Source organism: Budorcas taxicolor, chromosome 21, assembly GCF_023091745.1.
Source record: "Budorcas taxicolor isolate Tak-1 chromosome 21, Takin1.1, whole genome shotgun sequence".
Taxonomy (NCBI): Eukaryota; Metazoa; Chordata; class Mammalia; order Artiodactyla; family Bovidae; genus Budorcas; species Budorcas taxicolor.
In genome coordinates, this window is record NC_068930.1 from 423736 (window position 1) to 438397 (window position 14662).

General features: G+C 57.5%; 1 protein-coding gene across 2 annotated transcripts in view; it reads left to right on the forward strand.

The window, feature by feature from the left end:
- The first annotated feature begins 441 nt into the window (after positions 1 to 441).
- LOC128066548 (Krueppel-like factor 13) overlaps positions 442 to 14662 on the forward strand; it is a 39991-nt gene continuing 25770 nt past the window's right edge. For both annotated transcript variants that reach the window (XR_008201225.1, XM_052659580.1), the window contains exon 1: positions 442 to 1372. Coding sequence is in view for 1 of the 2 variants with exons in the window: in XM_052659580.1 (XP_052515540.1) it covers positions 784 to 1372 (589 nt within the window). In the remaining variant the exon portion in view is untranslated. The remainder of the gene's footprint in view (positions 1373 to 14662) is intronic.

The window sequence follows — 14662 nt, forward strand, 5'->3', positions numbered from 1 at the left end:
CCCGCGCGGCCACGCCCCAGCCTGCCGCCCTCGGACGTGGTGCGTCAGCGTGCCCGGCTCACGGCTCTAATTTCCGCCCCTCCTCCCGCCGCCAAGGGGGCACGCCCATTGGCACGCGCAGGCCCCTAGGCCGAGTGGGAGTCTCTCACTGTGAGGATTGGCCGGGCCGCATACCCGCGAGCCAATGGCGCCAGTCCTTGTCCTCGACCACGCCCCTTCCCCAGAGGCGGGCGCGCGACCGCTCCATCCCGCCGGTGCGCGCTCCAGGATCCCCGCCCCCTCCGCGTGCGCGGCTCCCCGCGGCCGCCGCCGCCGCCTGTAACCTGCGCCGCCAGGATGTGGCTGGGGGCTGACGTCGGGTCCAGATGTGGCCCCGGCCCCGCCCACCCCCGGAGCCGGGCCGCCCACACCGAGCCGCGGCGCGCACGGCTGCTGTCCCGCCTGCCACAATGCGCGGCGAGGCTGCGGCCGCGACTTGGCGCGGTCGTCCCTAACGTCGCCGCTCGGCATCCTTAGGACAGGCCGCCCCTGACGTCGCGTGGGGATCCCACTCGCCCGCGCCCCCCATGCGTTCACTCTTCGGAGCCCAGCCGGGCGGGCGCCTAGTAGACGCGGAGCCGCGCGGGTGACGGCAGAGGCGGCTGCGCGCCCAGCCCAGCCCGCGGAGAGGGCGCGCCTCGCCCCCGCCCCCCGCCCGCTCTCCGGAGGCCGTGGGTGCGGATGCGCCGCTGACGACTCGCAGCAACCAGCAGTGCCGCCCGTCCGCCGGCTGGATCCCGCAGCATGGCAGCCGCCGCCTATGTGGACCACTTCGCCGCCGAGTGCCTCGTGTCCATGTCGAACCGCGCGGTCGTGCACGGGCCGCGGGAGGGGCCGGAGCCCGGACCCGAGGGCGCGGCCACTGTCGCCGCCACGCTGCCCCGCGTCGAAGAACGCCGCGACGGCAAGGACAGTGCCTCGCTCTTCGTAGTGGCGCGGATCCTAGCGGACCTTAACCAGCAAGCGCCGGCGCCCGCCCCGGCGGAGCGCAGAGAAGGCGCCGCGGCCCGGAAGGCGAGGACCCCCTGCCGCCTACCACCGGCGCCGCCACCCGCCCCCGAGCCCGCCTTCCCCGGCGCCAGTGGCGCGGCGGCCGCGCCCCTCAGCCCGGCGTGGAGCGAGCCCGAGCCCGAACCCGAGGCGGGGCTGGAGCCCGAGCGAGAGCCGGGGCCCGCGGGGAGCGGCGAGCCCGGCCTCAGACAAAGGGGCCGGCGGGGCCGAAGTCGCACCGACCTCGAGTCCCCGCAGAGAAAGCACAAGTGCCACTACGCGGGCTGCGAGAAAGTTTACGGGAAATCCTCGCACCTCAAGGCGCACCTGAGAACTCACACAGGTCAGTGGGGCGGCCGGGAGCCCCGAGCAAGCGATCCGGGGCCAGTGCTAGTCGCCCAGCCACGCCCTCGGAGCCACCAGCTGGGTGCGAGGGCGATCGGGCCGGGAACGGTCGGGGCCTCGCCCCTTTCCCCGTGGCTCTGGGCTGCGGGCGACCCTGCGCGCCGCGCGAAGCGGGTCGGTGCGCTGGGAGCCGGCACCCGCCCGGCGACCGCGCCCCCGCCGGGCACGCCCCCTCCTCCGGCGCGCTCGGGCGGGGCCGCGGGGGCGAGTGTCGTCATCGGGCCCGGGGGCGGGGACCCCGCCCAGGCCCGGGGGCGCGCGGGCAGGTGCGGGCGAGCTGGATGGGGGTCGCAAGTGGCACCCGGGGAGATTGGCCGCCCGGACGCCCGGGAGCCGCGGGGAGCGGGTGTCCTCTCCTGGCCCCTCCCCCGTCGGTCGGGCGCGCGCTCAGCAGGGGCGGGCCCGGCCCGGGCGCGCGGCGGGCGAAGTTCACGCGGGGACAGGGCTTTCTCCAGCCACTCGGCACATTCTTCGCTCTCCTCTTCCTGTAATTTTTCCAGCGCTCTAAGGTTTAATTTGTCGAAACCGGAGCCAGAGGCTGCCGACGCGGGGGGCGGTCCTGGGTCCTCGTCCGGGGCTCTTTGTGGGAGCCCCGCCCATCCGGCCGGCGGGGGCGCGCCAAACCCGAGGGGCTCCTTGGGGCCGGGGCGCTGTCTCCCGAAAGGAGCGCACTGCCTTCTGGCCGCGGATCTGCGCCGCCTTCCTCCCGGCCTCGCTCTCACCTGCCGGGGCCGGATGCGGGCGGGCAGCACCTGCACGGGGGCGGGTGGCGGGAGCTGACATTCTAGGAGCCCCAGACCGCCGCCCGCCCCCCACCCCAGGGCAACATTTTCCTCTCGCGGGCCCAGGACTTTGTCGTAGATTGCTCTGTGGTTTTTTGTCTTTTAACACAAAAGTGGAAACAACCTTTCAATGGATGGCATGCTTTCTCTCCCAGTTTGGTTTAAAGAATTGTGTATTTCCTCTGAGCCCACGCGAACTCTTCTGGACACAAGTCTTCCACTTTGGGGACCGGTTCAAAACTCTCATACCGTTAACCTTGTTTCAAAAGTTGAGGCGTCTCATTTGTCAAACAGTTAATAAGCTGATTAAATGACTGATTTAAAAGCCGCAGTTTTCAAGAATCTAGAGCTGAAAAGCTTTTTCTCCCGATAAATTTGCAAATGAACCGCCCCACGGGCTGCAGGTGTCAGGAACCGCGTATCTCACGAACTGCACCTCCCACGCCGGCCCCGCATTTCTGGTCCCGCGCTATGACCGCTCAAACAGCTTGGTGGGGTCTCGGGTGAAGGCGGGGCCATTTCTAGGCTGAGTCAGAATTCGGGCTGTGTGGACTCGGAGGTGGGGACGTTGTTGCAAGAGTGGGTGTGGTCGTGGGGGAGGGGCCACTCTGGATTCTGAGCGAGGTGGACCCGATCACCTGGTAGCCGGGCCGCGTTTGGTTTGTGGCTGGAGTTGAGCACTCGGTTGAGAGCCAGGCCAGTACCGAACAGGAGTGTATTGGAAAAGCTTTCTGAATCCTGTGTTACTGTGGCTTCCCAACCCGGTAAAGAGTCTGCCTGCAGTGCGGGAGACCCGGGTTCGATCCCCGGATCGGGAAGATCCCCTGGAGAAGAAAATGGCAACCCACTCCAGTATTCTTGTCTGGAAAATCCCATGGACAGAGGAGCCTGGTCAGTTACAGTCCATGGGTTCGCAAACAGTCGGATACGACTGAGCGACTTCTCTTTCTTTCCCAACCCGGCAGCACCCGGTAGCCAGATTCGCGAATTGCGGAGGGATCGGCCCCGGGGCGGGGCTCGCCCGGGCCTCCGGCTGGGGCTGCCTTCCGGATTGCCTCAGCCCCCTGGTCCAGGCTGCCTGTGCCCTGCGCGGCACGGGGCAAGATGGCTAGATGTTTAGGGCAGGGGCGCTAGGGGCGGAAGCCAGCCTCTCCGGGGTGCCTGGAAGCCAGAACAGGATGAATCCGTTCTTTGGCCTGCAGTGTGCTAGTCTGTTCATTCTTAGAGCAGGGAGCCGGCTCCGCCTTCCAGGTGTGCAGAAACTCGAATCTCTGCCTCCAGAGCAGATCTCCAAGTCAGGAGTGCACAGGGTCCCTTGGGGCCTTTGGAAATGTAAGTTCCTAGGTCCCAGATGCTGACTGAAGTTTAAGGGGTCCCTCCAGGTGCATCTGCTTATGAACTAAGGACCTACCTATGGCTCAGGGCACCTTCAGGAAGCCTGAGCCCAGGTGTGCAGAGCATAAGTAACTGGTGATCATAGAGGGCATAGGGGCAGCCCACAGAAGGGAGAGGCTAGGCAAGCTAGCTGCAGGGGCTGACCCAGAGGCGATTTGGGAAGACTCAGGAGGCAGACCCTGGTTTGTGGGCTCCCAGAGTGTTCTGGTGGGGAGTGTCTCTGCAGGCAGTGACTCAGGTCACGCTAGGCCTTTCAAACTGTTAGGGACCCCCTAACAATAGTGATTGTATGATGGGGGGGCATGAATACCAATATGACTTTAGCAAAGGAGGCAGTTGGAAGCTTGCTTTGCTTAGCTCTGTGACCAGGGACTGATTCCCATTACTCCCTTGACCACCTGGAAGGTCTGCAGGAAACGGGTGTGCATATGTGAAAATCCTCTGGGAGGTCCTAAGGTCAGCTTTGACTTCGATCTCCCACCACCACCCAGACCAACTACATGCAAAGAGCCACCTGTCCTGGTTAGCTGTGTGGCAGTGTGGTCCCCTGTTACATCCCCCACTGGTCATCCTCAGGACTGATGACCCTCTGTCACTTTTAGGTAACTGGTGTTAGAGCATGCACATGCTAGAACAAAACACACGATCATCTTTGCAACTGAATCCCCTTACTGTTTGGTTGATCATAACTTCCCAGCTCAGACCTGGGAAGTTTGCTTAACCTCACTCTGGGGACTCCCTAAACCAGGAGCAGATTTTCTTGGAGTCTGAAGGGCTTTGATTTGAAAATTCAAGGACTTGGAGAAGGGAAGCACTGGATCCCTCTGAGGACACCCCCAAGCCCTCCTACCTGGCAATGTCACACATGTGAGGGTTCCTGCCTGCTGGGCTTAGTGGAGCTCAGGCAGAGTGGGCCCGGACTTTCTTGCCAGACACATCCTGGATCCATTCTTCCCTGTGGGTTCTCACAAACAATTGTTTTCAGATAACCTTTGTACCCTATTCGCCCTCCAGCTCCAGCAGCCAGAACCTCTCCTTGCACCCTGGACTGGGCCATCTCAGCAGGTCTGGGGGCCTAGCTAGAAAGGTGGATCTAGCCCCACCTCCTGTGGTCCCAGAGTTAGTTGCTCCTGCTCACCTGGCCTGTGTGGGATGGAAAGTAGAGAAGGTTGCATTGTCTCAGCCATTTCCTGTGATCACTTGGGGCAGGGTTTGTTTAAAATTTATCTTGACCCCCTGAACAGGGCATTTGATTCCCAGGGCCATTACGGGGGCCAGGATTTATTCCTAACTCTCCCCTGACTTGAGCTCTGGCGTTAGAACGTGGTATTCCAAGCACACTGCCAGCCTAGACCCCTGGCAGGTGCTCCCCAGGCAGCTGTGTTGGGAAGGCAGCCCATCAGCGTGGAGGGTGGCTGCCAGGATCTCCTTCACCCAGAGCAAGCCACGCTGGCAGAGGGCCAGCACTTTGTCTGGGCCACAGCCAGGCCAGTATCTCCCGCCCCTGCTCCCCCACAGTCCTAGCCAGCCAGTCGGCCTGGTTGTGAAACTCTTCAAACAATGCAGAAGTGTGCAGGCAGAATTCACGAGCTCTCCCCTCCCCCAGCTAGCCACTGTTTCTCTATGTTATAGATACATCTCTTTCCAGATTCTTTTAATGCATTTTTGTGTATATACACATGCATGTTTATCCACGGAGTAGGTGATTTAAAAACACACATGTAGGATCCACAGAACACATCCAGTCAAGGCTTTTGTCCTGTGTGTTTGCTTAGGGAGGCAGCTTCATTCTTTTTCCTGGCTGCCTCATACTCCAGCGTGCAGCTCTGTGGCGGTACTGTCAGTCACCCAGCCTCTTACCTGCTGCAGGCACAGCTGTGCTGCTTTTCTCATTTGTTTGCTGTTGGAAACGATTTAGCAGGGCACTCCTGTGTGTGTCTTGGTGTCCACCTGGCATTTGTGGGGGATCGAGACCTAGCGGTATTAGTGACAGCATAGGTGGCGCGTGCGTGGTGCAGCTAGTCTGTTGACTTAAAGGACAGGTTATGTTTTGAAAGGAAACAGACCAAAAGATATTGGTCTCCCCAGGGCTAAGGGTCCTGCTATATTGCTGGCTGTCCTTTCTTTTTTTCTAAAAAAAAAAAAAAAATCTTCCATTTCTCCTTTTGTACATGTGAAAGCACCACACCGAGAACATTTTTTGAAGCAACCTCAACAAAGCCGTGTTAGCCATGCCTCACGACCAGCCATCCTGCTATCCTGACATGGCTTACCCGCTGGTGCTCAGCCACCGCTGCAGTGAGGTATGCCCCGTGGGCCACCCGGCACAGCCTGCACTAGTGGAGGAGTGTCATGTGAGCTATTTGCTCCCCACTCCCCTGCCTGAAAGCAGACTGGAACCCCCCCCCCCCACACACACACATACACACATACCTGCTTCCATGTGAGCAGCTGGTAGGACCAGGTTTCGCTTAATCAGAGGCCCTGTCTGTGTGTGGCCTCTGGAACCAACAGGGTTGGGGGAGTCCCCTCTTCAGAGCAGGTGCTACTGCCAAGTCCACTCATTGAAGGGGGCTCGTGGGGACTCCTGGCTCTCAGGGCCTGTCTGCCCCAACATGACTTTGAATGTCGGTGGTTGTCTAACTCCTGGATGTAGTGCATCAGAAGGGCAAGGGTGAGATGCACTGCTGGTGGCTAAAAGTCTGGGAGAAATTAAACCAAAGGCTTATTCACATGTGGTAGTAATGTGTTTAAATGCATAACTTGAGAAACCCCACAAACCCCACAGCACTAGAGCAGACAGACCTGGGGTGTCTGCAGAAGCCATGCCATCCTCCCCACCATCCCCAGGGCCTGTGCCCCGTGACACCTGATCTTCCCAACAGAGGTCTGGAGCTTTCAGGGCATAGTTAAGGTGTGTCTGGTTTGGGCTGAAAGAAGGCAGTGAAAAGAGTTTTAAAAATAAAAAACCTGTAGAATGACACACTCAGCTCTTAGGTTGTGTCCAGCATATCCACACTGCTCGCCAGGGGCCAGGGCTTCCATTTGCAATAGGACCCTATGGAACAGGCATTGCTATTGCTACTCCTTTTTAAAGGACAGCCAGACTCAGACTGGTTAAGAAATATGCCGGAGGTTGCAGAGCAGGTGAGGGTGGAGCTGGGACCTATACCAGGCAGCCCCGCTCCAGAGTATGTCTGCGTGTGTGACAGCTGCGCCCATGTGAACCTGGGGATGACGGGTGAGCAGGGCCTCAGGGTGTCAGAAGCCCATGTGCCCCTCGCACACTGCTTCCCCCGCAAGTCCTTATTACTTCTGAAACATTAGGAGATGGTACAGTGTACTTGCATATATTCTCCTAGTCGGTAGTTAATATTCTCTCCCAGGTTAATATTCTCTCCCGGTTTAAAAAAAGTCTTTCTTCCCTCCTTCCTGCCTCCTCTCTCTAAATATTATATTTTCTGCCTTCTTTACCTCTCAAAATACTATTTACTATGTAACATACAGTCCATATTCAGTTTCCCTGATAACCATCACCCACCCCCAGGTGGCCCACACAAGAGCCAGGATGTGGTTAATCACACATTGCATTTGGTTGTCCTCATTCTTTAGCATCCCTGGGTCTGAAAGCACCCCGTCTCTCTGCATCACTGGGTCTTTGGGTCATTGGCATTTTAGGACCCAGGCCAGTTGCCTTGCAGAAAAATCCCTCCATCTGCACTTGTCTCATCGTTTTTCTCATGATCAGATACCATGTAAACCATCTTTGGTCAAAACTACAGCGCAGGTAGTGCTGGTGCCCCAGAGGGGGACATGCGGTGCTGTATTGCAAATGAAGGGGTGTTTGCCAGGCTGCCCCACTCTACAGGAATGTCCTGCTCTCAACAATAAATACCACTCTGAGACCGTGGCTTGCCAGAGGGTCCCGCTGGTCCTGCGTGGAGCCAGGTGCCATGCTGGGGCACCGTCTGCTCACCTGCACTCAGCCCCTGCTGCCCGGTCCACCTGCCTGGCTTCTGTGCATCCCCCAGCCTCCTTGCCTGGACCAGTGCTGGTTTTTCAGGTTTGTTGTTGGAAGTCTTTTTTAAAGTCAGAGGACAACTCGGGAGTCCCCTAATGTTAGGTTGAATCAGATGTTTCTAGATAGTCTTCGTCACGGTTTAGGAGGTGGCCGTGGGTGTGTTCTTCACAGTCAGCGCACCCACACCCGGCTCTGTGCCCAAAGTGACCCGTCTCCCAGACCTGGGTGGGCAGGTCCTGCAGCCCATGGCACCCTTAATGTCCTAGTGGATCTCAACATACTATCCAGAAAAAAACCAAATCTGAATCTAAGTCCACACTCCTGAGCCTGCTTTCTGTTCCTTTCACAGCCCCAAGTTAGAAGTCAGTGTCCTGTCAAGATGGGAATAAACTTGTTAGTTAAGTCAGGAGCACCTGCTCCTGTGTGACTGGAAGCGGTTGGAGAGGACAGAGTCCCCTGGAGCCAAGCCCTGGGCTCAGAGGCCTGTGTCCCTGCCCTGGGCCAAGACAATGGAGGCTGGACCTCTGAGTTTTTACTCTGAGGGCAGTGATCTAACATGAGGTACTTAGTTTAGGACAGGAGAACCCCTCACCCAACCCCGAGTTCTGCCATTTACAAGGTATTCTGTCCCTTGTAGCTGGCCTGAGTATCTCAGCCTGCAGTGTGTTTCCATGGAACCTGTTTCTATGGAACCCATGACTTCTGGTCCCGGTTGTCTGTTTCACACGTCGGGGCCCACACCCGCCCCCAGCCCTTTTCCAGCAAGGAGGCTCTGCAGTGGGCGAGTGGGCCCTGGAGGGGAGACAGCACTCCTTGGTCCTCCAGTGGCCTGGCTGTCCCGTGTCCTCCACCTGCTCCCTGTCCCCACTGAGTCAGGTGCGGCAGGGCATCCTCCCCATTCACCATGGGCCTTGTGTGTGCAGTGTGGGGGAGGCCTGGCCCAGTGCGGCAGATGGGGTGGGTGTCTTCCCTGTTCACCATGGGCCTTGTGTGTACCGTGAGGGCAGCCTGGCCCAGTGTGGCATCTGCATGACATCATTCTGAACCTGCAGCATGGATTGGGGAGCCACACTCCAGGTTTTTACTGTATGCAGAGGGGGTGGGGGTGGGAGTGATCTGTTGATTGTTCTCCTTTTCTCAAGTTCATCATGCAAAAACACTTGCTAACCAGGAACTTGGCCGCCCTCCATGGCCATCAGCCAGTCTGTCCCAAGGTGACCTGTTTGGAAAAGTGCTGAGACTTGAGGCCTTGGATTAAGCGTCCCTGTGCCGTGGCCTGTCCTGCACAGGTGGGTGGCCCATGGTCCCTGAGCACAGGCCTGCTTCCTGGAGCCGGAGAAAGAGCTTGCAAGAAATAGTTTGGGGCCCAAATTGGTGGTCACTCACCGGGGAGTATGACGTTTGGCCTGTGCTGGGTCCTGTCTCAGAAGGAGCTTCTGGCAAGGCCCGTGTCCTGCAGACACGGCCAGCTGGAAGGAAGCACAGGTGTGGGAGAGGGAGGGGGCTTAGGAGTTGGAGGGGCTTCCTGGCCCCCACCTGGGGCCCCAGCAGGGTGACAGCTAGGCAGCCTGGCAGGGGGTCTAGGGCCCAGGACAGGGCTCCTTATACCCTTGGGTTAAGTTGGATGTCATCCTCCTCCGATGGGAGCAGGACAGGAACTTCTTTCTCTTATATTCCTTCTCTGAGCTCATTTGTTTTTAACTCTTTTAGTATATTAACACTCACTTTAAAAAATGGAGAAGGAAATGGCATCCTACTGTAGTATTCTCGCCTGGGAAATATCATGGACAGACGAGCCTGGTGGGCTACAGTCCATGGGGTCGAAGGGTCGGACACAACTGAGCAACTAACACACTTCCATTAAATAAAAAAGATACAGTGTTTGGGGGCTAGAGGAAGAAGCTAAAGTTAATGACAGATCAAGAGTGGAGGTTTTTGCAAGAAAGTGTTGGGAAACAGAGAGGAACCATAAAAGGCACACACAAACCTCAGCACTCAGCCGCCAGGAGGGACCGACCAGGGCCTGGGAGGCACAGGCATGTCCTTGGCGGACAGTGGTGTTTTGCCTGGGCCTTTGGCCGGCTGAGCTGTTCGTCTGAGATGGGGGAGGGTCTGGAAGCTGGGGGGTTAGCATCTTATAGTAACAAACCTTACAGGTTTTCACTAGAGGGAGAGATAGTAAGTGTGGATTCATTACACAGTTGCCACTGATACTAATCTAAGCTGTATGGTGAGTGACAGGCAGTCTGGCCACTTAGGGGCCCTGCCTGCTTCGCTGACTTCTGCCGTTTGTCCTCCTTTCTACTTCAGACCACTCTGGTTTGCCCACTGGTCGTGGGTGATCCTTTCCCACTGGGGGTGAGCACGGTGGGGCAGGCAGGTGGGCCTCAGGCAGATCTCCATCCATCACTGAGGTCTCGCCCAGTTCCCATTCTGGAAGGACTTCCCCATGTTTGTTCATCAGTTGTCATTTTTGTCCCCGAGGACAGGGAGTGTATGGTCAGGAGGACCACTCGAGACTCCCGCTTCTGCAGCCCTGGGTGCTCAGGGCCGTTACTCAGGTTTCCTTGTCTTTTCTAGAGAACCCCTTTGGGCCGCTTGCCTGAAAATCCTGTGGCCTTTGAGATTCCCTGGCAGCCCAGTGGTTATGGCTGTGCACTTCCACTAGAGGGGTTGCAGGTTCAATCCCAGATCAGGGAACTAAGATCCTACAAGCTTCACGGAGCAGCTAAAAAATAAAAAATAATAACGTTGCCTTGTTGTGTGGCCTAAGGCACCAGGGTATTCCCTGGGATAGTCTGAGGGACTTTGCAGAATGCCATCTTTTATGATCATGAAATGTCATTCAGTGTTTCCTCTGAGCCCTCTTCCGGGTGGGGCCTGAGCATTCACTGCACAGGTGTCGTGCTGTTGTGTTGGTGATAGCTGTTGTGTCGGTGATAGCTGTTGTGTTGGTGATCGAGGTGGTTGCCCTGAGTTACCATCAGGCCTCTGGGGTTTGCAGGAAATTCAGCCTTGTCTTCTTTGTTGTTGTTCAGTTGCTAAGTCATGTTTTACTCTCTGCGACCCCATGGACTGCAGCACACCAGGCTTCCCTGTCCTACACCATCTCCCAGAGTTTGCTTAAACTCATGTTCATTGAATTGATGATTCCATCCAGCCATCTCATCCTCTCATCCCCTTCTCCTTGTGCCTTCAGTCTTTCCCAGCATCAGGGTCAACTCTTCGCATCAGGTGGCCGAAGTATTGGAGCTTCAGCTTTCAGCATCAGTCCTTCCAATGAATATTCAGGGTTGATTTCTTTGATAGGCTTTCCTTCCTGAACACTGGACTGGGTGTTACCTGCTCTCATCCTGCTTTGGACAGGTGGCATCAGCCTTCAGTTCACTCACTTGAGCCTTTGAGAACCATCAGTATTGATCTCCCTTCCCCTGATCATCTCCCTAACTTGTGAGCCAGTTGTTTTAACTTCTTCCATGTTCAGCTCCTCCCATCATGTGTTCAGCTCTGCACAGGGCCTTGGGAGATAGACACTGACATGCATGTGTGCACGTGCTGTGCATGCTTATGTGTGTGAATGTGGCCAGCCTCCTGCCAAAGCTCAGGGCAGTTGTTTCTCTGGAAGGAGGCCTGTCAGGAGGCCTCTGGCCAGGTGGGTCCAGCTGCAGCAGGTGTGTCATCACGCCCAGCATCACCCTGCAGGAGCCTGGGGAAGGCACAATGTGTCCAGAGTGGCTGCAGGGGCAGCAGGGATCCTGGAGCCGTGCTGGAGGGTGTGACTCCCTGGGTGCCAGTAGGTCACTTGTTCTGGGCTGTTCTGCCCTGATCTGGGCTGGCAGCCTGGTATGGGGTCTGGTTGTGGCTGACCCAAGCTAAGCAGCAAGTCCAGCCTGGTCCTCATATTTCCTCCTTTTTCTCCTCCCTTTCCTTCACCTCCTCCTTCCTTTCCTCTCCCCCAACCTGGGATCTGCGCATACTGCCAAGCTGTCCTCAAGGGTTTCCAGTCCTGGGCAGAGGCGGTGGGTGCACTGGGGAGCAGGCCCAGGATGCTGGAGAAGCCCTTCCTTTGTGCTGTGGCCTGGCTCAGCCTGGGAGAGTGGTAGAGGGCTGGGGTGGGGCTGTAGCTTCCTCTTCAGTCTTCTGGGCCCCTGGGGACACCCAGGCGGCCTTTCCTGTGAGGTGTTGGAGGTGGCAGCCTAGCTGTTCCCAGTCAATGGTCAGCATCCTCCTACACAGTGGAGGGAGAGGTAAACACTGGGTTGCCTTGGCAACCGGCTGAGCCAGGGCTCAGAGTGCTTGTGGTGAGAGAAGCTCTCATTGTCTCAAGTTTCTGGGATGAGCTTCTATTTTGATTTTTTTTTTTCCTTTAATTAGCTGGAGTGACTAAGATACCAAGATGCCTGACCTGGTTCCTAGAATTTCTTAATAAACATTTATATTCCTTTTATAGGAGGCATGTTTCTTCCCATGATTCATAGGCTTTTCGTTTTAAACTGTGGAGAGGCCCTGGCATGGCTGAGGAAGGGGCAGAGGGTGCGATGGCAGGGTCCTGGCCCTCGAGTGCTTACTTCAGCACTGCCCAAGGACTGTGTTGACTTTGAGGTTGATGAAGCTCTCTGGAGAGATTTGGGGAGATACCTCTCTCATCTCAGGGTGTTCAGAGCCCCAAAACATGCATCCAGAAGTCTGTCTAAGCCCAAACAGTGCCTTTCCCCCCACCCCCCAGATGCCAGACTCTCCTGGGAGGCCAAGATAGGAGCTTGTGTACACCTTGATACAAGGTGTACTTTGGTGTTTGCTCTTAAACCTTGCTGCTCTCAGAGGTGGCTGGGCTGGGTATCCCTGGATTCCACAGGGTCTAGCCAGGAGGGGGCACCTCGCTGGGTGACACCCAGTGACAGGCTCTCCTACAGGCCTCTCCCTTTACCTGGCACTGCCCTGCTCCATCCGCCCCCACTGAGGAGGTGCCAGGTGAGTCTGCAAGGAAGCTGACCTTGTTGGTTTTATCATGCATAGAGCAGACCAACATGGCCGTCTACAGAGTTGGGCCAGGCCTGTGTCCAGGGCCAGTCTTTGTGGTGGGTATGCAGGCCTCTTGGCTCCCTTCCCTCAGCACAAGACAGGGCTGCCTTGTGGGCCCCCCACCCCTGGTTTTCCTGAATGAGAAGCAGCTCCCTGAGGAGGCGGCTGTTGGGGTTGCAGGGACAGTGTGTTGGGGGTCCTGCCATCTGTAAGTCCTGACCATCTGGGCTGTGGACTTGGAGCCATGTTGTTGCTGTATCTCTGGTCCCAGCCCCACATAAGCTTGACTGCACATGCCCTGTGTCTTAGTAACCTCGGTCAAGAGCCTCTCAATGCTTTGTTTTCATCAGAGGAAGGGCTTTTTGTCTGATTATGTGCTGTCATTTTAACGGACGCAAAGTGCAGTATGGTGTTGGCCTGGGAGGGAGAACAGATGGAGCCTGGCTCCACATTCTCAACTGGGCAGCAGGTTGGGCCGTGAGAGTGGCCCTGAGAGCGTGCACAAGGCATGTGGTGTTGGGAGTATGTGTGTGTCTGTGAGTTTGTGTGTGTCTACAAGTGTGTGTACTAGTGCGTGTGTGTCTGAGTGTCTACTAGTGTGTGTGTGTCTACAAGTGCGTTTGTGTCCACGAGTGCATGTGTCTGTACATGTGTGTGTGTGTGTGTCTACCCCATGAGAGCAGGATTCCCCCCACTGTTGCTTTGCTCTTGGGCACCTGAATTAACAGACATTTTTGCTGACTTCTCTTTTGGGGAGAAACAGATGACTTAGAATGACTTTTTGAAGTAGGTTCCAGCTCGTGCATCAGGGCCTCCCAGAACCACCCCGGGGCTCATTGTGTGGGTGAGCTGTGTCCCAACCTCAGCTCGGGTCTGTCAAGGGCCCCTCCATCCATTTTGGGCCGCAGAAAGGCGGTAGAGATCCTATTGCTATGGAGATGCGCTGCCCAGAGTCTGTGCTCAGGCTGGGGAGTGGCACCCTCAGAGGTGAGCCTCACTGGTTACTGGTTACCAGGCACTCAGCCCTGACCACACACTGTAAGACAGGAGCCGCCGAACTGGAGCCTTGAGGTAGAAGCCCAGGCCCCTGTCCCCAGAGCAGCTCTGAACATGCCCAGGCCAGGGGTAGGAGCAGGGGTGGCATCCTCCACCTCCTCACCACTGGGTATCACTGGTCTTGACCATCTCATGGTGATGAGCAGCAGTGCCAGTCCTGCCAGGGCACTCCACCTGGATGGATGGGCCCTCTGGGTGGGGCTTCCAGAAGCCGGCCATGTTGGGAGAGAGGCTCACCTCGGGGAGGCCCCTTTGTAAACTGCAGCCTCTTCAGTCGGAAGGACAGAGGTCTCGTTGGCAGTGACTGTGGCCCCTTCAGGTGAAGGGCTCTGTCCCCATGGCCAGGGGAGCATCCTTAGGACCATGGGCTTCCTGAGCCCTGGGTCTGTGCAGCACCCGGGGTGTTTTCCAGGGTGACTGTTCTCATGGACTCCGGGCCATCTGGGGATTTTCTCCACTTTCTTCTCTCTCTTTTGGGGCTGCAGTTCTCTGTTTGCAGATTCGAGAGTTGTGTCCTAGAGGGAAGTGTGGGAGCCTTGTTGAGGCCAGCTCGTCAGCTGCGGAACCACAGTTCTGTCCTTCTCCTCGAGGCTCTCACCCTCGCATCAGTGCATTTGGCATCGAGGTGCTTCCTGTGCAGTCTGAGGGGCCACGTGGAAGGAGCACCTCTGTGCTGAGTGACACCTGGGCACCTGTGTGGCCGTCCTTCCTCTGTCCTGCATCTGGTTGTTTCAGAGGACATTTGTGGGCATCCAGGTGGGGCAGGGGCTGTTCCATGGGGTCGCTGGACAGAGGAGGACGCTGAGTGACCAGGCCGTCGGTGTGTGAGGTCCCCGAGCCAGATGCCTCCAGCAGCCCTGTACCTGCTCAGCCCCGCCCCTGTCTCCGCCCTCGGGATGCTCACCTGCTTGGAGATGGTGAGGAGGCCAAGTGGGGTCCAGCCTTCTGCGGG